This window comes from Saccostrea cucullata, unplaced genomic scaffold (assembly GCF_032062105.1).
Source record: "Saccostrea cucullata isolate Sc308-1 unplaced genomic scaffold, CSIRO_AGI_Scuc_v1 ctg5017, whole genome shotgun sequence".
Classification (NCBI taxonomy): domain Eukaryota; kingdom Metazoa; phylum Mollusca; class Bivalvia; order Ostreida; family Ostreidae; genus Saccostrea; species Saccostrea cuccullata.
The window spans coordinates 31,018-57,239 of NW_026920954.1; the positions used below are offsets into that span (position 1 = coordinate 31,018).

Sequence of the window (26,222 nt, forward strand, 5' to 3'; positions counted from 1 at the left end):
GAGACTTTTTTCAAACTTTCCTGTTTGTTGCTCATTATGTGAAAATTCTTCATTACTCAATTATATGAGTTACATGTAATAGTGTGATGAAATCTTATATTAGCCTTTCATGCTCACTAAGAATTGCACAGGGTGCTCAATTTTTCTATTGTTTGTCATTTTTAGCTCTACTGGTCAGAGACCAGAAGAGCTTATGCGATAGTAATGCGTCCGGCGTCCGTCCGTCTGTCCGTCTGTAAACAATTTTTCAAAACGCTACTCCTCCTACAGTTTTGGTCTGATTTCAACACAACTTGGCACACAAGTAGACTACACTAAAATACATAATTCTGTGTATCGGTTTTTGATTTCAATGAACAGTGTTGCCATGGTTACTAAAAATAGAAATTTCTGTGAAATACTTTCATAATGCTACTCCTCCTACAGTTTTGGTCTGATGTCAATATAACTTATACATAATTCTATATAACAATTTTTGATTTCGATGAACGATTTTTCCGTGGTTAATAGAAATAGAAATTTCTGTGAAATACTTTTAAAATGCTACTTCTCCTACAGTTTTGGTCTGATTTCATTATACTTTGGCACACAAGTAGACTACACTAAATATATAATTCTGTATACCGATTTTTGATTTCAATGAACGGTGTTGCTGTTGTTACTAAAAATAGAAATTTTTGTGAAATACTTTTAAAATGCTACTCCTCCTACAATTTTGGTCCGATTTCAACACAACTTGGCACACAAGTAGACTACACTAAGATACATAATTCTGTGTATCGGTTTTTGATTTCGATGAATGGTGTTGCCGTTGTTACTAAAAATAGAAATTTCAATTAAATGCTTTCAAAATGCTACTCCTCCTACAGTTTTGGTCTGATTTCAGTATAACTTGGCACACAAGTAAACTACAATAAGATACATAATTCTGTGTATCGGTTTTTGATTTCAATGAACAGTGTTGCTGTTGTTACTAAAAATAGAAATTTCTTTGAAATACTTTAAAATGCTACTTTTCTCTTCCTCTGTTATAAGTACAAACCAGTAGAGCTACAGTCTCGACAGAGACTTCTGGTTTTTATACATAGTCCTGAGTTATGCATGTTTACATGTAATCATTTAACTACATGTAAGTGATTTATAAATTAATGATATCCCATTTATTTGAAAGTTAAGATGGAATTATATATATTGTAAACATTTAAATGCATGCAGACAATTACCCTTTCACCAGCATTTTGTGCTCTGTAGTTTTCAGATAAACTTCAAAAAATATTTTATAAATGAAAAAAAATGTTGTTTGATAAAATCTCCCTTTTGATGTCACATCTTCATAGTGTAAAGAATGTATTTTGTCCATTGATTTTCATGAATTGGCTAATAGTTTGGGTATTAACTATTATGATTATCTTAATCACATAGTTATCTTAACTGTTACATTTATGGTGAACATTAAAAATACTGACACCTACTATACCCCCACTAACCCCCCCCCCCCCCCAAATCAAAGGGGTTGAAGATTTCTTTAATTTTCAGGTAAATATTGAAAGTTTATATACAATGTATAACATTAGAGTGATTATCATTAGCTTTTTATGCCATGTGTTTTTTTTACTTAGTGTTTGTATTTTTTGTATTTTATTTAAGTTATAGATATGAAGATTAAATATATGAATTATATTTAAACATATTATTGGTTTATTTCAAATAAATCCGAATGTCAAAGCGGGCGCAGGAAGTTTGAATAATGATGTAATGCCTTGGGTAAACAAATTCATTATTTGATTATCACCATATATAATAATATTTCGTCAATTGTATAAATATATATTTACATTAGCTCTGTCTTTCTACTATGCCAACTGTGAAATTGATTTGAATACAACCATTTTTGTGTATATAAGCACGGGTAGAAATATACACAGATAATAACGCGATAACGTGACGTCACATTGAGGCTACAGCGACGTAAGTAAAAATGCAACGATTAAGGGCAGCGAGAAATTGAAATATTGACTACTAGTATTTTTTGGTGCTTTAAAAGATGTAAAATGTAAATATAAAGAATGTTTTTAGGGTTAGTATGAAGTATTGGTGTGTATATCACAGACTTGCACAGCTACAGCGAGAAATTCAAATATTGAGTAAATTTTAGAGCTTTCAGACATGTAAAATGTAAGGCCAAAAAAAAGTAATCAATAGTTTTTTAGGCCAAAAAATTGGAATTCAATGCGACAGGCAGGCTTTTTTTTTTTTTTTTTTTTTTTGCAGGTTTAACATCCTTTTTAAGCCATTTGTTCAATAAAATGATAATATCTACCAGTTCTTAATTTTTGTTCTCTGAAATTGGTTGTAATATGTATTCAACTTTAAATAATGTTACTCCAAACATTTATTTAAAAGTTAAATAATAAAAAAAATGAAAATGTAGAAGAAATGTATTGTTTTTCTAATAAAACCGACTACTAGTATCTTAGCATTTATGAAAAGGGGAATAACTCAATTTTCTTTTTCAACTTAGAAGAATAGAAAAATTGAGTTACATTTGTATTTCCCTTTTCAATGTCAATAAAATTGATCAATGCGGCCGTTTTTGAACTGATGCGGCGGTGCCTGAGAAACTATAATTGATTATTTTTTTGGCCTAAATATAATTTTTTTTAAAAAAGTTTAGTGTGAGTTAATTGAATGTTAATCACGCAGACTTGTACACACCATAACTCGCACAAAACTTAAAATGAAAGGATTTAATATTCAATATTTACATTCGGTGTAATTTCGATATGAAATCCATAAGAAATCCACGGCGTTCAAATTAATTAACGTAAAAATACAACAATTGTACGTTTAAAATTGATTTTTTTTTTCACTTTTTGCTCGCAATGTTCGTTTGCGTTATTAAACGTTGCAACGTCACAAACGGCTGTTACGTCTATTATGCACATCAATACCGCTGGGCGCTAAATTCACATTAATTATAATAATTACACATAATTAAAACGAAAAATTGTAAATATTGGCATTTAATTCGTATTTTTGGATGTCGTCGGTCCTATAACACACCTGGCCGTGCCAACGAATTATCATACCGCGCTAACGCGCGCTATTCAAATTGTCGGCACGGCCATGTTATAGAACTGACGACATCCAAAAATATGAATTCAATGCTTATATGTAAATTTAATTTTGGATTTGATAAAAAAAAGATTTAATTGGTCCTCTGGGTGGTTCTAACTGTAATATATCCCTGACTTAAAATTGATTTCGATTTCATATGTAGAGAAACTGAATTTAGGCTGTTTTTTTTTTATTCATACAAAGGTTTCCATTCAAATGGGATGACTTGGAAGTCTCTGCGGATATTTGTTTCCCTGTTCGGCGTACCCCAAATTAAGTTTCAATTGCTTAGGAGAGAGAAGGGAGGGGGGGGGGGTGTAGTAAAGCAGGGACAGGGATCTAGACAAAGGGATATTTCCAATCTTGATTCATCACTGATTTGGATTTGAAATGCAAATAATGATTAATACATATATTCCTACGTAAATGATAAAAAAGAATTTAAAAGAAGATTAAAAAAAAAATCAAGAGAAGCTTTATCATACTTATTCCATCATATCCATGAATTTTTTTTTGGTGGGATGTATCGGAAGTCTAAACCACATGTACTTCAAAATTATAAACTTGACATGTTTTTGCTTTCAGTAAAAACAGGAAAGGAATATATTGGGGCAATCATTTAATCAGATTTTTTTGTACGCACTTTAAGCATATCTTCATGGTGGGCACATTCGAATGGTGTTGTTCATTTAATTCCTCTTCCAGTAGGCGGATCCCACTTTTAGATCTCAAATTATAATTACTGAGACGGAAAACACCACTTAGTGGATTCATCGCCTCGTTAGACGCTAAGACAGGGGATTTAGGATTTACATGTTAGACGTGTGATTACAAATCGGAGCGACATGTGATTATTATACAGACCGTAAGGTAAAGGGCTCTTTCATTCGTCTTTGATATTTTTCATTTGTATCCCCCCTTTCTCTCTCTCTTCGAAAAATATTTTTTTTCATTCGTACAAATGTAACCCATCCCCCATTGCATCTTATCTAAAGTAAACTAATACTTAAATAGAAAAAAACTATACTGTGGTAAAGGATGTTTGAGCTATAGATACACAAGGAAATTTTTGTCATATATTAGATAAAAACCAATGTTTTCTGATATTTTAAGGACAATTTTTTTAGGCGTGTTAAACTTGTAAATCAGAATTGATTGCAAAAACCCCACTGATTTGAAATTCATATCTATTCAGAGCGTAAACCATAAATGACTAAAATAATTTATACAAGTTTCAATTAAATTCATATCCATATGGAATGTTTTCAAAGTTTTTTTTCCGCTAAATTTCACAAACATTGGTTTACAGCGTCGAATGATCATTTGATTTGACTTTGAAGGTAAAGTTAAAACGTTTTATGATTGATGTTTCGGACAACGACCAGCTAATGATCGGTTTAACACACACCGAATGTTGTTTATATACTGTATTGTTTATACTATAAGCGTCTGTAGATAGCGTAAACGCCTAAGTAGAATGCCCGTTTTTTCTCTGTTAACGCCCATATCAAATACACATTGTTATTTTAAGAGGTGCACGGGCCGCCGAAGCTCACCGTGTGCAACCAATTGGTAGATCGAACTTTTAAATCATGATCAAATATAGGTTTTGATTTCGCATCGCGAAGCCCAATCATTTTTTCTGAGAATTGTCTTTCTGCTGTCATTGCCTGTCAATTATGTTAATTTAACGAACGATATAATCTTAATATTCAAAGTTTCCCTCAAACGTATTTAGAACTTAAAGTCATGTATTTTCCATAGGCCCTCCCCATCTTTATTGTTAAAGAAAAAATATATCTACTATACTATAAACATAACGTTATGTTTATAGTATAGTAGATATATTTTTTCTTTAACAATAAAGATGGGGAGTGCCTATGGTATTTTCAACCGAAAAAGTAATTAAGCGATTTTTTTTCTTGTACCCCCCTCCCCCGAGGTTTTTGATTCTAGGCAGTGTTCTTTCCCCTATCTGTTTTCTTTTCTACCTTTTTTGTCAAAGTTTTCCCTTTTTTTCACTTCTCATTTGTTGCTTTTACAACCCCTCCACTTTAAAATAAATGATAAATTGTGCGTGATCTTAAAGAAATAACTTATGCCTTAATTACGCCTTAATTGCATAAAAAGACTGTTTGAGGACCACACGCCATATCTGCGATTTCAATTAACGATTTCCGATGTTTTATTATGCAGGAATAGTAAAATACAATTCTGTGCCAAATTTTATTTTAAATAATTTATACTCCAAACGTGATTAATTGAAATAATTAAGAAAACGTATACTTAAAAGCCTATTCTCAATATCTATATCAGAATCAATTTCACCCAAGCATAAAGCTCCCCTAATTGCGACACATGCCCCTAATTTGTATTTCAATAACAAAGGTAAACTGAGATACCCTACACCTGCAAACAAAACTCTACATCGCCGCTGCTTCATGTGCAATACTCGGCTGCCGGGGCCTCAGAATGGTATCCCACACCTGGATATTTATGCTGATTTACACGTGGACAGGTGAGCATTATTAATTGTTTTCTTTCTATTTTTTAGTTTTTTTTAATTTTCAAGGATACATCCTTTTGATAATCATGATTATGACTTTTCTCTTCCCCCTCTCTCTATCTCCTCTCTCTCTCTTTCGCTCTATCACTCTCTCTCTCTCTCTTAGTTCCTAAATCACTGTCTGGCCGTGTCATAAGGAGGTCATCTGTCGAATACCTGCGCGATTCGGACCATTATACCTACATTATATACAGATCTGGCCTGTAATTAGGATTAGTTATTGATGCCCAATGTCTTTATTAACCCACGGAAAGTTTCTAAAGCGAATCAGTCAATATATTATGCGGACTGTCCTATTCTGTATTTTTCATATTTCAGGAATTTTATCTGTTCTGGGCTCAGTTCATCGGTATAAAAGATCTGTAAGTACTTCTAGTTGTTGTAATTTTAATAAGTACAGGTTATACACCCCCTTACAACATACGTACTTTATATATGTATATTTTTTAAAGAGTATCATAAGTATTATCAGATATAGACAAAATATAGTTTGTCTGGTGTCTCCTCAAAATAACTTTTAAGAATTTTGACTAGACGCTGTAAAACAGGATAAAGTTCCTTCAATTATCGAGACTCATCAATTGCACAAGGACGAATAAAGTTAAAAATTACGTCGTGCATATTTTTCACGTGCAAAGCGTTTTACCTAAGATTCAAATGAAATCGTGTGTTTTTTTTAATTTCTTATCATATAGGTTCGGTTCACCTGAAAAAGAATTTTTGAAATCACTTAATAATTTTTAATGAAATATCATTTAAATGCATGATTGTATATGTTTTGACATTATTAAGGAAATTATAGAATCACCTTTTGATGTTTCTTTTTCCTGTTTTGAGATATCTACCTTTTCCCCACCCATTTATGCTGAACAAAACAAGAATCTGATAACTTTCTAAAGACTATTTCCTATAAAATTCAATGAATTGTCATGTCAGATTTCATCCACAAGGACCATTTTATAGTCAACTCAATCGAAACTATTCTAATGTTCAGATGTGAATTTTTAGTTATAGCCAATATTTTATTAATTTTCTATAATAGTTTATAAACATTTAATTGAGATTTTGTTTTACTAAAATTTTTTTCAAGGGCGATAATGGAAAGATAACTCGTTGATTGATGCGTATTATTTTACAAGCACAGAAAACAATTTGATATTCTGATTTAAAAAGCAACGCTTCAGTATGTTTTCTAATGAGAATTAGATAGGTATGAGAGTAAATATTATTTCTATATATACCTCATATTTCTAATTTTATTGTGAGATAAAAAAACAATTGATCATTCTGTTTTACCATATCAAATTTTCTTCACATCATGATTTGACATATCTGTAGCCATTGGTAGCGGAACCTGTAGGGGACATGTATTGCTTAATATGCATTTACTCTCAGAATATGCTTGTTTTTCTTGTGCATCAGAAAGTGCCTTGTTTAAAGGATAAATGTTATATAATTGATCTTTAATTTTTTTTCTATATACATGTGTACTTAAAACTTTCAATCAAGATCGAACAATGTGGTTTTTCTTGACTAAAAGTTTATTAATTTATTTTACAATTATATAACCATTAACATTTCTGAAGATAAGCCTCTATGATTATAGCAGTAACTTGATCCCAAGTCTCTCGTTTGATCCTGATTACTCAGTGGAACTCTTGGGATCACGTTACACTATTATAACAAATATACATTTATCAAACTTCTATTTCCTTGTACATAGATAAATTACATGTGTTGTATTTGTATTGTTTCATCTTGTATATTATTAGTAACATTTAGTTTCTTGAACATTCCAGAGTGGTCAACATGTTCGGTCATTTTTTCTAGAACATTCTTGAACTTTGTGTATGTCCAGAACTTTCCAGTAATATCATATACTTACAACTTCTAGAATATTCTAGATTTATATTACTGTATAAATATCCTGTCAATTCGATGCATAGATACACTATTGTCGTATAAGCATCATTGAGGTATTACTGGGATATAATTTCACTGGGACATTGTGTGCAGCAACGGACACTCTGATGTATGTATTTTTAGATTTTTGCTAAGTTTGTACTTAATGATTTGTATATTACTGTAAATAAATTATTGTTAAGTTTAAACTGTGTGATTGATCTTTGCTGGCATTTAGGGTTATTCTGACCCATAACAGAATTGGGGGCTCGTCCGGGATAAATAATTTCTTGCACTTTTGCAGTTCATTGTCAGAATTTTGTTAATTAAATTGTTAAATTTGACTATAAGCCAGCAAAAATCAACATGGTATTTTCGGTCACAAACTTTCTTAGTTCGCCAAGTGTTCAGGTTTTTGATACGTTAAAAAAGGATGACTTGATCGCATTAGGTTTGCATTTTGGGTTAGATGTTAAATCCTCTCAGAAAAAGCAAGACATTAGAATTAAGGTTGCAAACAAACTAGTAGATGAAAACATTTTTGAAAAATACGATCTTCCAGAATATACGGTTAAATCAGAATTAGGCTCTTACAAAATGACAGAATATCAGTTTCAATTAGAGTTAGAGAAAATGCGATTTGAAAGAGAAGAGCGAGAAAGAGAGAGAGAAGAACGAGAGCGTGAACGGAAATTTGAATTAGACAAATTAGAAAGACAAGAGCACTTTGAGTTAGAGAAATTAAGATTGCAGCACCAACCAGAACTGTCATTTGTCAAGAATGAATTTGACGCAGCAAAAAATATTAGGTTAGTTCCGAAATTTCAAGAAAAATCTGTAGACAAATATTTTCCCCAATTCGAGAAAGTCGCAGAGAATCTTAAATGGCCACAACATGTTTGGTCAACCATGTTACAAAGTGTACTGGTTGGCAAAGCAGCTGAGGTATATTCTGCACTAGGGGTAGCTGAAAGTTCAGACTATGAGAAGGTTAAAGCAGCAATATTAAAAGCATATGAATTAGTACCTGAAGCGTATAGACAAAAGTTCAGAAAGTATAGAAAGTTTGATAATCAAACATTTGTTGAATTTTCACGAGAGAAAGAAGATTTATTCGATCACTGGTTTAGATCTAAGAAACTTGATAAAACATTTGCTAATTTGCGCCAAGTCATCCTGGTAGAAGAGTTTAAGGAATGTGTTTCTCAAGATTTGAAAACACATTTAGAAGATAAGAATGTGAAAACTCTTGAAGAGGCAGCAGTCATTTCTGATACTTATGCTCTGTCTCATAAAAAGAATTTTATATCAAGATCTCAGACTAGCAGTAATTCTACCAATTCAGACACATATAAAAAGAGTGGTTCAGGGTCTCAGTCTTTCACAAGTTCCCATTCTCCATCCCAAGGTGGTTCTAAGTCCGGTCCAGGACGTTTTGAAGGATCTTCTGGAATAGGGTCGCTTCCTACTTGTAGTTATTGTAAGAAAAAAGGTCATCTGATCAGTGAATGCTTTAAACTTAAGAGAAAAAATGACTTTGATAAAACTCAGCCACATGCTTGTGCTGCAGTTAGAGGTGATAGAGAAACCTTAGGTTCGATTTGTTCTGACACTCCTGATGTCCAGGGTTCACAGTCCAGTTCTATTGATTCTATGGAGGATTATAAGCCCTTTATGTCTCAGGGATTTGTTTCACTCGGTGACTCTAGCGAAATTAAACCTGTCCAGATTTTGAGAGATACTGGTGCTGCACAGACGTTATTGTTAGAGGGCGTGCTTCCTTTGTCTGAGCAGACTTCTACTGGTGGGTCAGTTTTATTACAGGGTGTGGAGCTAGGCGTCATTGATGTTCCCCTGCATAGAATTAGTTTGAAGTCAGATTTAGTTACTGGACCTGTTATCGTAGGTGTTCGACCTACTCTTCCCGTTCCAGGCATTTCTTTGTTGCTAGGCAACGATTTAGCTGGTGGAAAAGTTGTACCAGATCCTATAGTTTGTGAGAAAATCACTCCAGATGTTATGTGCGATGATAAAGATGATGACATTTATCCAGCCTGTGCTGTTACTAGAGCGATGGCCAGAAGACGAGAAATGGAGGCAGACCATACTCAAGCCTTTGACGAGACGAATTCCTCTGTTGAGATTGATTTGAATGACACTTTCTTATCTGACCTTGATGGCACTCAAACAAACATGGAACCACACAATATCGAGAAGTCGGTGATGAAGGAACCTTTATCAAAATTTGGTGGTGAGGATGATGAGTTGCATCCATTAGTTAGCCAAGGCAAGGACATCCTTAGCCGAGAACGTCTACTCTCTGAACAACATAAAGACCCAGATATCATTCAACTTAGTAAGAGGGCACTTCCACCAGAAGAGGCTACTAAAGTTGGAGAATGCTTCTATATGAAAGATGGCATCCTTATGCGAAAATGGCGACCACCTGACGCTTCCCCAGATGATGTGTGGCTTGTTGTTCACCAGATAGTGGTTCCAGCTGCTTATCGTCGAGATGTCATGAGTTTAGCTCACGATACCCCTATGGCTGGTCATTTAGGTATCAGTAAGACTTATAATAGGATTTTGAGTCATTTTTATTGGCCTAAGCTAAGGAAGGATGTTTCTGAGTTTTGTAAGTCGTGTCATGTCTGTCAGATGGTAGGTAAACCAAATCAGAAGATACCATCTGCTCCTCTCCAACCCATTCCAGCTTTTGAAGAACCGTTTAGTCGAGTGTTGGTGGATTGTGTAGGACCTTTGCCTAGGACTAGATCTGGAAACCAGTATTTACTTACCATTATGTGTACATCCACTCGATCTCCTGAAGCCATACCTCTAAGGAATATAAAGGCAAAGAGCATAGTTAAGGCCCTTACCAAGTTTTTCAGTTTTGTAGGAGCACCCAAGGCAATTCAGTCGGATCAAGGCTCAAATTTTATGTCGGGGTTGTTCCAGCAAGTCATGCATGAGTTGGGTATTAGGCAGTATCGATCAACTGCTTATCATCCTGAGTCCCAGGGAGCGCTAGAACGTTTTCATCAAACCCTAAAAACAATGCTGAAGACCTATTGTTACCAGTATGAGAAAGACTGGGATGAAGGGGTTCATCTTGTACTATTTGCTGCACGAGAAGCAGTCCAGGAGTCTCTTGGGTTCAGTCCTTTTGAATTGGTGTTTGGTCATACAGTTAGAGGTCCTTTGAAATTGTTGAAGGAAAAGTGGCTGACTGAGACTAGTGATCTTAATCTTTTAGATTATGTGTCTGATTTCAAAGAAAAACTTTACAATGCTTGTAAATTAGCACAAGAAAATTTGAAGAGTTCTCAGATGAAAATGAAAATGTGGTATGACAAAGATGCGAGAAATAGGGTGTTTAGGCCAGGTGATAAGGTTCTTGTATTTTTACCTATTCCTGGTCATCCTTTACAGGCCAGATTTTATGGCCCTTATGAAATTGAAAGCAAGATCAGTGATGTAAACTATGTAGTTAAGACACCAGGTCGACGTAAAGAGAAACGGGTTTGTCACATTAACATGTTAAAAGAGTATTTTGAAAGGTGTGACCGAAATTCTGTAAAACCAGTTTCCACTTTAGCCAACGCTAAGACTGTTCAAAATTGTACTGAGAGTGATACGAGTGTAGAGATGAATGAGAAAGATTGTAATCAGAGTGTCCGCTTGAAAAACTCAGAAATTTTGGCTGATTTTGATGCCAAACTTGGACATTTGAACATTCACCAAAAAGAACAAGTTAAAAACTTGATGAATGAGTACCATCAAATCTTCTCGGATATTCCAAAGAAAACTAATGCAGCTTGTCATGATGTTATAGTTGGCGACGCTCTGCCTATCAAACAACATCCGTACCGTCTCAATCCAATAAAATTGCAGTACCTAAGAAGGGAAGTGCAGTATATGTTGGACAATGACATTGTTGAACCTAGTAAAAGTGATTGGAGCTCACCGTGTATTCTTGTACCAAAACAGGACGGTTCCTACCGATTATGTACAGACTTCAGAAAGGTGAATTCTGTTACCAAAACTGATTCATATCCAATACCTAGAATCGATGACTGTATTGACAACATTGGAAACGCGAAATTTGTCAGTAAATTTGACCTGTTGAAAGGCTACTGGCAAGTGCCGTTAACAGAAAGAGCAAAAGAAATATCTGCTTTTGCTACACCAGATGGACTTTACCAGTATAAAGTAATGCCTTTTGGCATGAAAAACGCACCGGCTACATTCCAAAGGATGATTCACTCCCTTCTTCAAGACCTTGAGGGATGCGAGGCCTACATTGATGATGTCGTCATATACAGCGACACATGGGACGAACATCTCCGAATCATGCGTGCTTTATTTGACATTTTAGCTAAAGCAAACTTAACTGTGAATCTTGAGAAGAGCGAATTTTGTCATGCTTATGTAGAGTATTTAGGTCATAAAGTAGGTCAAGGTTATGTTACACCAATTATGGCTAAAGTGGAAGCTATTGCAAAGTTCCCGATTCCTACAAACAAGAAAGAGTTAATGAGGTTTTTGGGCATGGCTGGGTTTTACAGAAAATTTTGTCCAAATTTTTCCTCAGTAGTTAGTCCACTTACAAATCTTTTACAAAAGAGGGTTAACTTTGAATGGACAAAGGACTGTGAAAAATCATTTCATAAAATCAAATCTGTCCTTATGAGCAATCCAGTTCTATCAACTCCAGATTTTGCTAAGCAATTTAAGCTTACTGTTGACGCTAGTGATGTTGGAATCGGGGCAGCTTTGTTTCAAGAACATAGTGATAAGGTAGATAGAGTTGTTTCTTATTTTTCAAAGAAACTTACAAAATGTCAACAAAAGTATTCCACCATTGAAAAGGAATGCCTTGCTTTGTTGTTAGCCTTACAACATTTTGATGTTTATCTAAATGTTACTTTGCATCCAATTCTTGTATATACTGATCACAACCCCCTGACATTTTTGCATAAATTGTCAAACAAGAATCAAAGACTGACTAGATGGAGTTTGTTGTTACAAGAATACAACATAACAATTAAGCATATCAAGGGCAAAGACAATGTTATTGCAGATGCCTTGTCCAGAGTATCGTGAACAAATTAGATTTTGGTATTAATGTACATATGTTTTAACAATATAAGTTTTCATTGACATTCAAACTTTTTAAGGGGGGAGGTGTTGTGTGATGTGTTGTATTTGTATTGTTTCATCTTGTATATTATTAGTAACATTTAGTTTCTTGAACATTCCAGAGTGGTCAACATGTTCGGTCATTTTTTCTAGAACATTCTTGAACTTTGTGTATGTCCAGAACTTTCCAGTAATATCATATACTTACAACTTCTAGAATATTCTAGATTTATATTACTGTATAAATATCCTGTCAATTCGATGCATAGATACACTATTGTCGTATAAGCATCATTGAGGTATTACTGGGATATAATTTCACTGGGACATTGTGTGCAGCAACGGACACTCTGATGTATGTATTTTTAGATTTTTGCTAAGTTTGTACTTAATGATTTGTATATTACTGTAAATAAATTATTGTTAAGTTTAAACTGTGTGATTGATCTTTGCTGGCATTTAGGGTTATTCTGACCCATAACACATGTGATTTATTGTGTTGTGAAATTTAATATTTTTCTTTTAAATTCTCGCCATGAATTTGGCCACAGTGTTTTAGCTCACCTGAACCGAAGGCTAAAGTGAGCTCTTCTAATCAAAGATTGTCCGGCGTCCGTCCGTCGTCTGTAAAATTTTCACATTTTGACTTCTTCTCGATCAAGAACCACTGGGTTATTTTCAAATGAACATGCAACAAAACATCATTGGGTGAAGGGGATATAAATGTGAACAGGAAGAACCACGCCCTATTTCAAGGAAAAATAATTCAAAATTCGTGAAATTTTGGTGGCATCTTCTAAAATTCTTCTTCTCAAGAATCACTGAGCAAGAAAAGATGAAACATGTGGAATTTTTCGATACTGAACGATATTTTTTCAAGCCATTTCGCTCTTGTGGGCGAAGTGGACCATAGGCCTCTTTTTTCATGTTTGTCTTCAAAAATGTTTAGGTAAATTTCAGAGAAACTTATGAAGAATGTATGACAATGTTCATGGATTAAAAATCAAAAGTGTACACGTTTGTTATACGTTTTCATCATGGTTTCATTTTTTTCCAAGTCATATTTTTTTAATTCCTTCGCTCCGAAGTATACTGTTTTACCTTGTGTATCTGTCTGTGTGTGTCTGTGTCTCAGCAGGACTGGGCAAAATATCGATATTTCGGTATAATGCAATACAATTGCAAAAAATATTGCATTCAATGTATTGCGATACGTTTTTGTAATTTCGATATATCGGCAAAATGCTTTAACTTAGAATTTTATCATTAAATACAAAAAATAAATATGAGAAAAGGTTTGTTATTAAACCGAAGAGTATGACAGAAGCTGTTTTAAAGGTGTATTTCAGAGCAAAACTAATTAATAAAATCAACAAAATTGTTTTCCCCTTTTTGTGCTTATCATTAGTTTTGTACATTTTGCATGTAAATTAAAGTTAATATTATAAGAAGATATTTAAATTATCGTTGAAAGTATCGCAATGCATATCGCAATACATTAAAAAAATATCGCAATACGAAATCTCTGAACAATACCCAGTTCTATACAGTGTCTGTCTAGCTGTAGTTTTCTCAGCAACTACTCATTGCAGATTCTTGATTTTACCTTTCTCTGTTTAGCATTCCGTCGCAGGTTTTCAACTACTCATCACTGATGTTTGAAATTCTAGCACATTTTTGTTCAGGCAAGTCATATGGTGGGATTCATTTTTGCATGAATCCAATGTCAACTTCCAATGATAATTTTCCGTCGCAGTTTTTTTTTAACAACAACGACTCATCACAGATGCATGAAATGTCAGCACACAGTCTTTCTTTATTCCATAGGTTGGGATTCGTATTTTTGTACAAATCTGTTGTCAACTTGCTGTTTTTCCGTGCATCTGTCACAAGGAAATTTCCGTTGCATCTGAATTAAGTTATGTATATTCACAATTTAAAGCGTATATCCACAGTCAGTGCGGGGGTTTTACTAGTGAGCATTGACTCTCAGACTTCTATACTGGAAGAAATGAAACCGACTCTAATGAAATTTTTGTGTATTCCAAAACTTCTCTCTTTTGATTACAGACTAGTTGTGCTAGGAAGTTTCAAGTTATTCCAAACCATTCTGCATGTTTACCAAAGTCATCAGAGGCGAGAAACTCAGGTTTGTTAAAAAAAAAACCATGTAAATATATATTATATATGGGACCAGATGGTTTTATGCACATGCATGCATGTATATACAGAATTAAATACAAAAAAAAAAAAGAAAAAAAAAAAAAAAAAAAAAAAAAAAACTCAGAAAATTTATTTTCTGTGTATCACATTTTTTTTCAAAATTAAAAAAAAACATGAAAAATCTATGGTAGTTTAGAACTATTTTTCCTGCTTTTATACAATTTCTAGTAAAAACGGATATAGTAAATTAAAACAAAAATTCGTATTTTTTTTTTTAAATTGAAGGAAAATTGGTTTTCAATCATTTTATTATCCTCAATTTTCTAATACTTTGATGTATGTCAAAATATCAGTCTGTTATTGAATGCTGTGATAGTTTAGTTAACATTTACACTGTATTTTAGTTTCATAAATACATGTGCATTGAAAATTGAAAGCACAGCATAAATGAACATTTTAACATTGTTTGATAAGGGTTTGTAAGTACATATATATACATGATTGTACTATGCAAAATTACAAACGCACAACCGAAGCAAATTCATACTCAACTTTTCAAATTATATCTGGTGTTCAGTATTTGAATATTATTAAACTTAAGTTAAAAGTATGTTATATAAGGTCTAAATTGCATAAAAACATTACAAAAATTGTGTTCACAATTTTTTTTATATAAGGTTCTTTGAGCAAATTTATTCCAAAGAAACTATAAGTTCTATGTTCAAGAAACCTGCATAGAAAAAAAAACATACAAGGCTTGCTTCGAATGCTGGATTGGACCTACATTTTCCAGACCCAAACATGCATGGATGAGATATCTAGGGATGCATATTGTCTTTCCTGATATACTTTATTTTTACCAAATAAAATATACAACATGACTATAGTCATGTTGTATATTTTATTTGGTAAAATAAAGTATATCAGGAAAGACAATATTAGCATTATGCACTTCAGATGCTTTTAATATGATGCCTGTAAGGGTGCACACTACTGGACTTGCTACGGTTGCTGGATGTGAAGAACGTACCTCTTTCAAATGATTGGACCAGGGTAAAGCTTTCGAGCAGGTCCATTAGCCATGGAATGACTGTATTGCCTATCTAGAACAAATACGTTTGAATGATGCATCAAAGGATGTGCGGTGTATAGAGCATGAACACATATTAAAGGAACTGGATGAACACTTGCTGATATGAAAGACAAATCGCCTTACTAAGTATATCATTTGATCTTCGACTGGAAAACCGAACACCACGGACGTTGCCATATTGGAAATTGGTTTTCGGTCAAGAAGGTTGTTTGAGGATCTTAACATTACACCTTGTCCTTTGCCAGTTAAACTGCAAGATGGCATATTGAATAAACCAGAGCTAATTATTTATGAAAATGTTGGGAATATTACATTAATGCTGTGAAACATTGCCAAGTCACACAAACTGGACGGAAAGGTTTATGAGTAAGATATGGGTATTATTTCAGACATTGGGGAATTTTCTAATTTATCATTCATTCTCTGTTCCAGGTGTTTCAGAAGAAGACAGGAAATCTATTGTAGATAAACATAATGAATTCAGATCTCTTGTGCAGCCATCGGCGGCCATCATGGCGAGAATGGTTAGTGGAACAGGTCCTTCGTAGAAAAAAAGTTTATTTTGTTGCTTTTACCCCCTCACCTCCTTAAAACTCTCAAAACAAACTACACACTAACCTATTTAAAATATTGACTAAATCGCAAGTGCTAAATACTAGGGAAGTTCAATAAATAATGTCATTTGCTCGATGACATACAACATAGTTGTCATATGACATAAAGCTTGACTTTCTCTCATTATTGAATCTTTAATGAATTGATACCAGTTTGTGTGACCACTTTTCATCGCATTATTTCATCGTGTGAAGCAGGAAAACAAGGGCTATTCGAGACACTGCATTAAAAATTAATGGTAAAGAATCAATAAACTAGAGTAAAATTAAACGCTTTATTAAAGCAGCTGTAAAACATGTGAATATTCCAAAAATATATTAACTGAAATATATAAGTTACAGCAACCAATGCCTGTTTTATAGACAAGATAACATGTAGATTTCAATAAACAAAAATTGTATAATGGGCATAAAAAATTGGTACCGTCCTAGGCAACAATGGCTTACATTACAACCGATGCAAATTTGCAAAATTTCAACAAATTATCACTGATTATGTTTTATTGACTTTAAGACACATAGCAAAATTGATAAAAAATCATTTTGGGGATAGTTTATACTGTTTTAAAGAAACATTTTGTAGTAAAAAAAAGTTTAATACTCAAAGGTCACCGTTTATTTTGAAAAATGATTGAAAACGACAGCATGAAGGAATATCCAAACGATTATTTTAAAAAATCAAAATTTGTATTTATCCACATTTGTATGAAATTCAAACAGATAATGAAACTTGAATCCATTTTGCTTTAAGCCCTCAAAACAGATTTACAATAAGATGCACTTGACAAAACTGCAAATGCCTAAGAAGAGCAAAGAATTGCAAGAGCAAAACACAGTTTAATATGCTCTTTTCTTAAATATTAGCGGTCTTGTTGTTCAAATTCATATTCGGGGAGGAAGTTCAATTTCTGGAGGAGTCTAGAAAACAATTTTTGGCAAAAAATTGACAGGTTTATGAGAGGAAGGAAACAGAATGAGGAATTCCCTTCATTAAATGTCTTTAGGACGGCGTCTAAACCCACAGGCCATGAAGAGTAAAGGAGTTTTGGGGATAAACAGAAAGTTAATGCTTTGTCACACCAACAAAATTTGCCAGATCTTTCAACCTTTGATTTGTTTCACTTCCTAAACTTAGGAAATCATCTATCAGAAGGAAAAAAAAACAAGTACAGCAAATCATAGGATCTGCCATATTCCAGTATACGAAGGATCATACTCAAATATGTGTTCGAAAAACAGTTAGAAATTGAATGAAAATGTTAAGGGTATGCGTTTCAATTGAAAAGGAATATTTTAGTTAAATCATTGAGACTAAATCACAGAAAAGCGTTTATTGTTTCGTACCTATCTCCAATGACATTATTTATTGAACGCCTCTCGTATAATTCATTTTAGGGGTATTTTACGTTTGGACGCCTCTTTTTAAGTAATCTCACATTTTCTACATACATAATAACATGCAGTTTTCTCTCGAATAAATAATTACAGTGTCTGCTGAATGGTAGCTACAATTCAAAAACTGAGTTAGAAAAAAATACATCTTATGATAGTGTCATCATCAAAAGCCACAAATAAAGGATAGATCTTAAAGTTTATACATACTTTAATGTTAATCATGTGAGATAGATATAATTTCTATTTTTGGCGTCTGCTCTAGAGTCGTGAAGGAAGGAGTTGATCCTTACCTCGCGGGTTCGAATCCCACTATGGGACATGGAGACCGGTCCTTCGGATGAGACCGAATAAACCGAGGTCCCGTGTCGCAGTAGGTGCTGGCACAAAAAAGATCCCCCACTGCTCAATGGCCCCGAGTGCTGAGAAGAGGTCAAAACTCTCCACCGGGAAATGGTGGAGTCTCCATATGAGTGAAATTCTTGAGAGGGACGTTAAACAACATACAATCAATCAATCAATCGCCACCTGATTACGTAAAAAATACATCAGGTATGCACATGCACAAAATGTTCCTTTACTGAACAAGTTTTGTTTCAAGTATAACCAAGAAAAGCTATAACTAGAAATTCAAGTATAGCTGTCATTATATAAATAGAGTCAAACCTTGATATGGGCACGGCACGGGGCCATAAAATTGTTTGAAATATCTGAGGATTTGACCAATCTAAGTTAAAATAGGCTAGAAAACAAGGCTAGGGTCTCCAACTTACTTTGACATATACACGGTATTGGAATTAAAGGTGTTCGAGATACGTAAGTTTAATTGAATTGTCGATTCAAATAAAAACAATTACCTATAAATCAGTCAGGGGCCTTTTTTGAAATATTGACCCTTGTCGTAATAGAAAGTGTTTTATATGGGAATGTATGAGAAAAAACTATTTAAAACACCAGTTGACCATTAGTAACTTTTTTCACGTAAATAAACAAATCTTACATGTAGCCATCTTTGTCTAGTAAAGTTTTGCATTAATATAATGACGTTAATTAATTAATTTTGATCAAACTAAGATACACATATTATGATTGCAGTAAAGGGTTCCATTTATCTTCATTAACTTTTACATATTCATTGGCCAGGAAGAAAACTGTGACTCAGGCGAGCGTTACAACCCATAGACATCTTGTTTTGAATTTAAGAATAACTTTGTATTTTTTTCTCTTCGTTAGTCATGGGATGACGAAATAGCATTGGTTGCTCAGAACTACGCAGATGCATGTAAAGGTCTGGTACACGACGGAGGACGACAGCGCAGTATTCCTGGTGAGTGAATCGAACACGAATCAAATACTGTGTAGTGTAGTCTAGCAGTATTCCTAGTAAGTGAATCGAACATCAAATAGTGTAATATAGCAGTATTCCTAGCAGCGCGTGATTGGAATCAAAAAGTGTAAGCTAGCAGTATTCCTGGTAAGTGAATCGAACACGTGTCAGAGGTGATTCGATTGCACACCAAAACAAACTTCATAAGAATTCTTACAAAATTACATATCGGGTTCCAGTAAATGTTTAAAGAAGCCTCTTTCTTCACTCCTCACTAAGATATTAACAGTGCTGAAGGAGAAATTTCAAGAGAACTGTGCAACAATATAATATTTGAGAAGTGGTATAAATCAGATGTAGATGCGAACTAAGGAACTTTTGGAAAGTTTTAAATCAGAAAATTTTACTAAAATCAACAGCTTAAAGGACATTTCAACTTTATACACAATCATTCCCCACCATAATTTAAAGTCTAGGCTTTTTGATATCATTGACAGCTGCCTTTTCAATTAAAATGGAAGTCGAAAATCTGCTTACCTTGTCATTGATCATTTGCAAAATTATTTTGTTAAAAATACATGTATTCTGATTGTGGACACAAGTACACTGAAGATGACATCGAAAAGATGCCTAAGTATCTATGTGGGATTTGGAGACCAGGTCTTCCAACATACGATTTGAATTTCTATTGGTGCCAATTGCGCCTAGTTATTGGCAGACCTATTTTTGTATTCATATGAAGCTGACTTTTTTTTTCAAAATCTCATACGTTAAAGGAAGAAAACACTTTTTGTGGCTTTCAACTCGATATTAAGATACATCGACGACGTATTGTCAATTAATAAAGGTTATTTCCATTCTCATGTCTATACGATATATCCCGGTGAACTTGAGATAAAAGATACCACTGAGTCTGACACATCTGCTTCATATTTGGATATTTTACTGGAAAAAGACGTTAATGGTAATCTAGCAACCAAGCTTTATGATAAACCTGATGATTTTAACTTTTCTATCGTTAACTCCCCTTACTTCTGCAACACTATTACCTTCATCACCTACATACGGAGTTTATATCTCTCATTTGATGCGATACACAAGAGCATGCCCTACGTATAAACAATTTCTAAAACGAGGTAAATTTCTGACAAGTTGATGAAACAAAAATATCAACAGTCTCGTTTAATGTCATTATTTCGTAAGTTTTATTATTTACATGTATACAGTGACATTGTCAGCAAGTACAGATTTGAAATATATGTTTTAATTAAGTGATAACATTATTTATAAATCAGCTCGGTATAGTATCTTGGGTATGAAATATTATATAAAATTCTACTAAATTTAAAATGAATGCATTTTGTATGTATTGAATGGAATGCTAACGAACGAACGTCTTACAAATGGTTATATATAAATCAAAATATAAAAAATATTATTATTTCTCAATAAAATAGCCTAGTTTTAAAAGTGTACATGAATTATAATATATTTTTTTATTTTGATACCATTTCCATATGTAATCATTCATTTCCAGGTCGTTTTTCTGTGGGTCAGAACTTGGCGAGTGCGTCATACGACCTTGGGTGGGCAGGCGTAGTGACGCTATGGCATGATGAAGTAAAAGACTTTACTCTGGGCGGAAGTAATGATCTGTTTAAAGTGGGTCACTATACCCAGGTAAACGCAGCAATTATCACTCTCCTTTTAATCTTAATTATTTTAATTTTCCCCTGTCGCTTCAAAATAAAATTAATCGCTATTGACTAGATGTAATTTGATTTTTCAATCAATGTTTATTTTGCTCAGGTATTGAATCAATTATTATCATGTTAATTTGGTTAATGATTATTTCCGTAATTTTTCTTGGATTACCTTTCTCTTATCTATGTTCATTTATATATGTTGTTATTCACAAATTCCACTTCTCGTTCATAATGTCTATATATACATGTAGGTTGTCTGGAAAGATTCCATTAAATTAGGATGTGGGTTTGCTGTCTGTGGATCAACTAGAAGCTATGTTTGTAATTATGGACCAGGGTAATTTTAAGTCCTTTTTTTCTACCAATATCACATATCGTTGTGCATGGTACAACAAAGACATGTACCTATATACTAGGTTTATATCTCTCAGTTGATTCTATACGCAAAAGCATATGAACAATTTCTAAAACGAAGTTAGCATTGATGACAAACAAGTTGAGGAAACAAGAATATCAACAGTCTCCTTTAAAGTCCTCGTTTCCTAAATTCTATGGTCGATAAAATGACCTTATCAGCAGATACAAGCTGACGTTTTACAACTGATCATTATCTATACACTGAATTGTCGACGGATTTTACACGGCGGATGTGGCCGGAAAGCAGGGATGCTCACTCCTCTCCGATCCTATTTCTAATGTATAAGAGGTCTTGTTTGCTCTGCTTGTACATGTAATTTGTATCGTTTTTAAAAAAGACTTTTGAGCTTGAACAATGTTCGTTTTCTCCATGTATTTTATACAAACAGACTATTTAGTAAATAGTTATTTACCTTGTCGGGATTTTCAAATCTTGTTTTACTCTGATAAAATCGTGTTTGCATCCTTTGTACATTTCTTTATTGTCAGTTTGCTGCTTCAATATAATTTTATGTTGAAAAATATACTTTAATTAATCAGTTTATTTGACTTTTGAATATAAATAAGCTTTTTTTTTACTTCGAGTTTTTAAAGATATTTCAAAACTGTAATGTTAAATTGATCTTACCCTGTAATAGAGTGCTTCATTCGACATATTTCAGAAATATCTTTAAAAATAAAAACTAAGGCATCAACCAAGAAGACACAAAATTTAAATAAATATTATTTAATCAGGGGTAACTTGGATATCAACAATCCCTATACATCGGGGTCGTCGTGTAGCGGATGTGCGGCGACCTGTAGAGATAAGCTTTGTGGTAAGACCAACTATAATTATATCTGTTAATTAATTTAATGACAACTCCGTTGGGCAGGGTAACTCCGTTTTCTAAATTATGATGAACTTTACGCCATATTTTTTATTACAAATGTTTGCATACACAGAAGCCTCCATGGCCTTCATATTGGAATCCCTTACATTCCAACATCTATAATGTTTACTTTTATATTAAAAAGTGTATATCAAAGAAAAAAAATGAGATAAGATGTAAATTAGTCTAAAGATTTTACAAAGCAATATTTTTCCCTGAAAGAGTTCATCTGGTCCCGAAAGTTTTTACAGGCGTTTAATTTTATTGGAATAATTTTTTTATTCTAGACTGCAAGGGAAAGGTTTGCGAAAATGGAGGGACAATGAATTTCAACACGTGCACGTGCTCATGTAAAACCCCATCTACTACATACCTTGCCCCATCCTGTCAGTGTAAGTATTTGAATAAATTATTCTAAAATTGAAATGCCAAATTGAGAACTATTGGCATAAGTTGAATTGACCATTCATTGAGTGAAAAAAAAGTTTTCCAAATTATACTTGAACATTTTTAATACTGAATGGTTCGTGAGAAGTCATTGATCTTTTAGACAAATTCCTGAATTTGAAAACGCTTCGTTTTTTTCTAATATACTACGGATCCAATAAGCTTTCAAATTTTTAATGATTACTGCTTATCATGCCTTGTTTTACATTTGCTGGTCCATTGGCGCTAGCAACTACAAATGTTTATTTTTTTCGAATGTGATATTAAAGTATTGTTGGAAAAATTGTTAGTTTTGTATTTTTATTTTGAAAAAAAAATACATGAGCAAAGAGGGAACATACAAAATCATGCATGCTTAAGACTATAGCTTTACATCTAATTTAAATAAATATATCTTTGTATTTGTTTATTCTGATTTAGTAAACTGCACAGGACAGAAGGATCCATATTTCTGTGGGACGCAATTTACTCCAGACATGTGTGACAGATTCACCAATGTACCATATGACTGTCCTACCATGTGTCAAGTCTGTCCCTGTAAGTTTATATAATGTGTGACAGATTCACCAATGTACCATATGACTGTCCCACCATGTGCCAAGTCTGTCCCTGTAAGTTTATGTAATGTGCGACAGATTCACCAATGTACCATATGACTGTCCCACCATGTGTCACGTCTGTCCCTGTAAGTTTATATAATGTGCGACAGATTCACCAATGTACCATATGACTGTCCCACCATGTGTCAAGTCTGTCCCTGTAAGTTTATATAATGTGTGACAGATTCACCAGTGTACCATATGACTGTCCCACCATGTGTCAAGTCTGTCCCTGTAAGTTTATATAATGTGTGACAGATTCACCAATGTACCATATGACTGTCCCACCATGTGTCAAGTCTGTCCCTGTAAGTTTATATAATGTGCGACAGATTCACCAATGTACCATATGACTGTCCCACCATGTGCCAAGTCTGTCCCTGTAAGTTTATATAATGTGTGACAGATTCACCAATGTACCATATGACTGTCCCACCATGTGTCAAGTCTGTCCCTGTAAGTTTATATAATGTGTGACAGATTCACCAATGTACCATATGACTGTCCCACCATGTGCCAAGTCTGTCCTTGTAAGTTTAAACGAATTTTCGTTTCCAAATACCAGTCAATTAAAAAAACTAATGTTAAAGCATTAAATAATTATATGTGGGATTATGGTGATTGATGAGTTCTGATCTTGTTATAAGGTATGTCACTCTTGAAATTTGTTAAATCAAGGATTTATTGAGAAGTATATTTTTTATAAGTACTCATATAGAGTGACTCAAAATCGCAGAGAAAATAGGGGGTCCGTGTTCATCTTACTGATCTACGGTACAATGAAGTTGACCTTTTTGCACTTAAATTTTAACTCTTTGGTAATCACTTAAACCTTTATTATGTTTTATCAGATGTAACCATGGCAAAAAATATTATCCTATGTTACGTAAAATATTTTGAATAATATTTATAATTGAAAAAAATCTTGCAAATTAATGCGCTTAAATTATTGTGTGACCTTTTTGCACTAAAAAGTAACATATTTTGGGGTATTAAAAAACTAAATAGGCAATGAAACATTTTCTTAAATCAAGCTTTTTACGACTTAATTACTCATCAGTCACAAGTACAGAGTACTTTAAAATAATGAAAGAAAAAGTTGGGGTCAGTGATGTTAATTTTGAAATATTGGTCAAAATATGTGATTTTCAGGCAAAAAATGGTGTTAATTTCATATTGACTAATTTGACACATCTTCATTTCTTGGCAAAGTTTGTTGAAGGAAGGTGTAAGACTTGTTCTAAAAATATAAATTAAGACCTATATTAAATATTCCTAGCAATATCATAATGGAAAATATTCTCCGAGTAAAAGTATGTAGGGCTTAAAATCCAGATACTAAATTTAATAAATGTGCAGATTTGCAGATCTGCTAAATATCCTTCCAACACAAAAAAGTCCCTCACAAATCTTGCTTCTTTGTAGCTTTCTGAGCAGTTTTTTTGTTGAATGTTACAACATAAACATTGTTGAAATAAAATATGTTATAAAAATTGAATTTTGATAAATAGTTTTGAAGTAAGAGGTTCTGTGTGAGCTTTTCCCAAAAGCTGACGAGTGACCTACCTTAAGTACATTAAAACATTATCATTAAGGTTGAGTGATACTCTGGTAAGAGTGAAAACTCTTATGGTATAAATTATTAAATATTTCCTTTTTATGAGAATAAATCTGTTCTTGACCGCTTTTGTATGCCGAAATTCTTTTATTTCACTTAAAGAATACATTTTATTTGGTAAATCATAAGCGTTTAAGAAACATTGTATTTGAAAAAAAAAACTTTCAGTTTTATTTACTTATTAATCTTCAAATGGTATTGGTTGAGTATTTAAAATGCTTTTTGGCATTTTTGTAATTTCTTTTAATTTTAAATACGTAGTACATATTATTTTCATATAATATTTATTGTTAAATATCATAATAAACGGACAAAAAGTACGTTTTATGACATTTTTACAACAACGTAACCATTTCTTTTGTAGATGCAGGTGTTAACTTTCAGCCAGGAAGTGGGCAGATTAGGCCGGAAGCTTATACGAAGTTATCGTTCCTGTCTACGGTTGTCCTCGCTGTTCTACAGTTTATTCTATAAATACGAACAATATTTCTTTTCTACTGAATTGTACAAATAATGATTATTGCTCAAGTTTATAACTTAAACTTGTTACACTTCTTGTTAAGTTTAATAAAAATATAAGACAAAAGATAATGACACAATATATGATTTTTTTTCTGTTTATAAGAAAATGTCGCTTGGTTTGCATTTTAGAATAAAGTAGAATGTCAACAAATATAAGAACTCGGCACCGCTATATATGTACCTGATCATAGAAAATTTAATGCTATGTGATTGTCATGGATCAATGCCCAGCGATTAACAAACGATGAACTTCATTGCAGGTTTTGCTAAATGTAGTTATCTATTTACCACTGTGTTCTTGAAACTTTCAAATTAAAAACAAAATGAAAAGGAAAATTCCCAAGAAGAGCATACTTAATAAGTTAAGGCTATATGTTTGAATGTTCATTTTCATGTATTATCATTATTAGTATTACATGCAGACGTTGTTCATTCATCTTATTTCATCAAAAAGGTACATAGCAGATGTATGACACATTTTTGCAACAAAAAAGTCTCCTGGAATACTATGTTTAATTACTCATGTATGCATTCTTCCAGTCTATAGAAAATTCATTTCCATTTTGTATATTATTGCACAAATAACACCAAATTTCATTTCTTTGAAGGTGCCATTTTATTTCATCAAAGCGACAACCTCTTTTGGAGAAGTTTGGTTTATAGTTCTAAATTTCGTATTAGCTTATTCCTTTCATGTTATATTTGAGAACATTAATTCATTGCAT

The 26,222-nt window shown here is 33.1% G+C and overlaps 1 protein-coding gene across 1 annotated transcript; it reads left to right on the forward strand.

The window, feature by feature from the left end:
• The first annotated feature begins 3,837 nt into the window (after positions 1-3,837).
• LOC134258821 (cysteine-rich venom protein pseudechetoxin-like) lies at positions 3,838-25,486 on the forward strand. The gene is made up of 12 exons (XM_062741406.1): positions 3,838-3,987; positions 5,506-5,635; positions 6,002-6,045; positions 14,798-14,876; positions 16,416-16,507; positions 19,223-19,316; positions 20,854-20,996; positions 21,274-21,359; positions 22,175-22,257; positions 22,599-22,703; positions 23,179-23,295; positions 25,340-25,486. Exons 2-12 carry the CDS (start codon positions 5,590-5,592, stop codon positions 25,447-25,449), a joined length of 999 nt encoding a protein of 332 aa, XP_062597390.1. The 5' UTR covers positions 3,838-3,987; positions 5,506-5,589; the 3' UTR covers positions 25,450-25,486.
• The last annotated feature ends 736 nt before the right edge of the window (positions 25,487-26,222 follow it).

Coding starts and splice junctions, on each gene's coding strand:
- LOC134258821 (XM_062741406.1), top strand. CDS start 5,590: ATGGTATCCCACACCTGGATATTTATGCTGATTTACACGTGGACAG. Junction 14,877..16,415: donor ATCAGAGGCGAGAAACTCAG/GTTTGTTAAAAA, acceptor TCTCTGTTCCAG/GTGTTTCAGAAGAAGACAGG. Junction 19,317..20,853: donor ACGACAGCGCAGTATTCCTG/GTGAGTGAATCG, acceptor ATTCATTTCCAG/GTCGTTTTTCTGTGGGTCAG.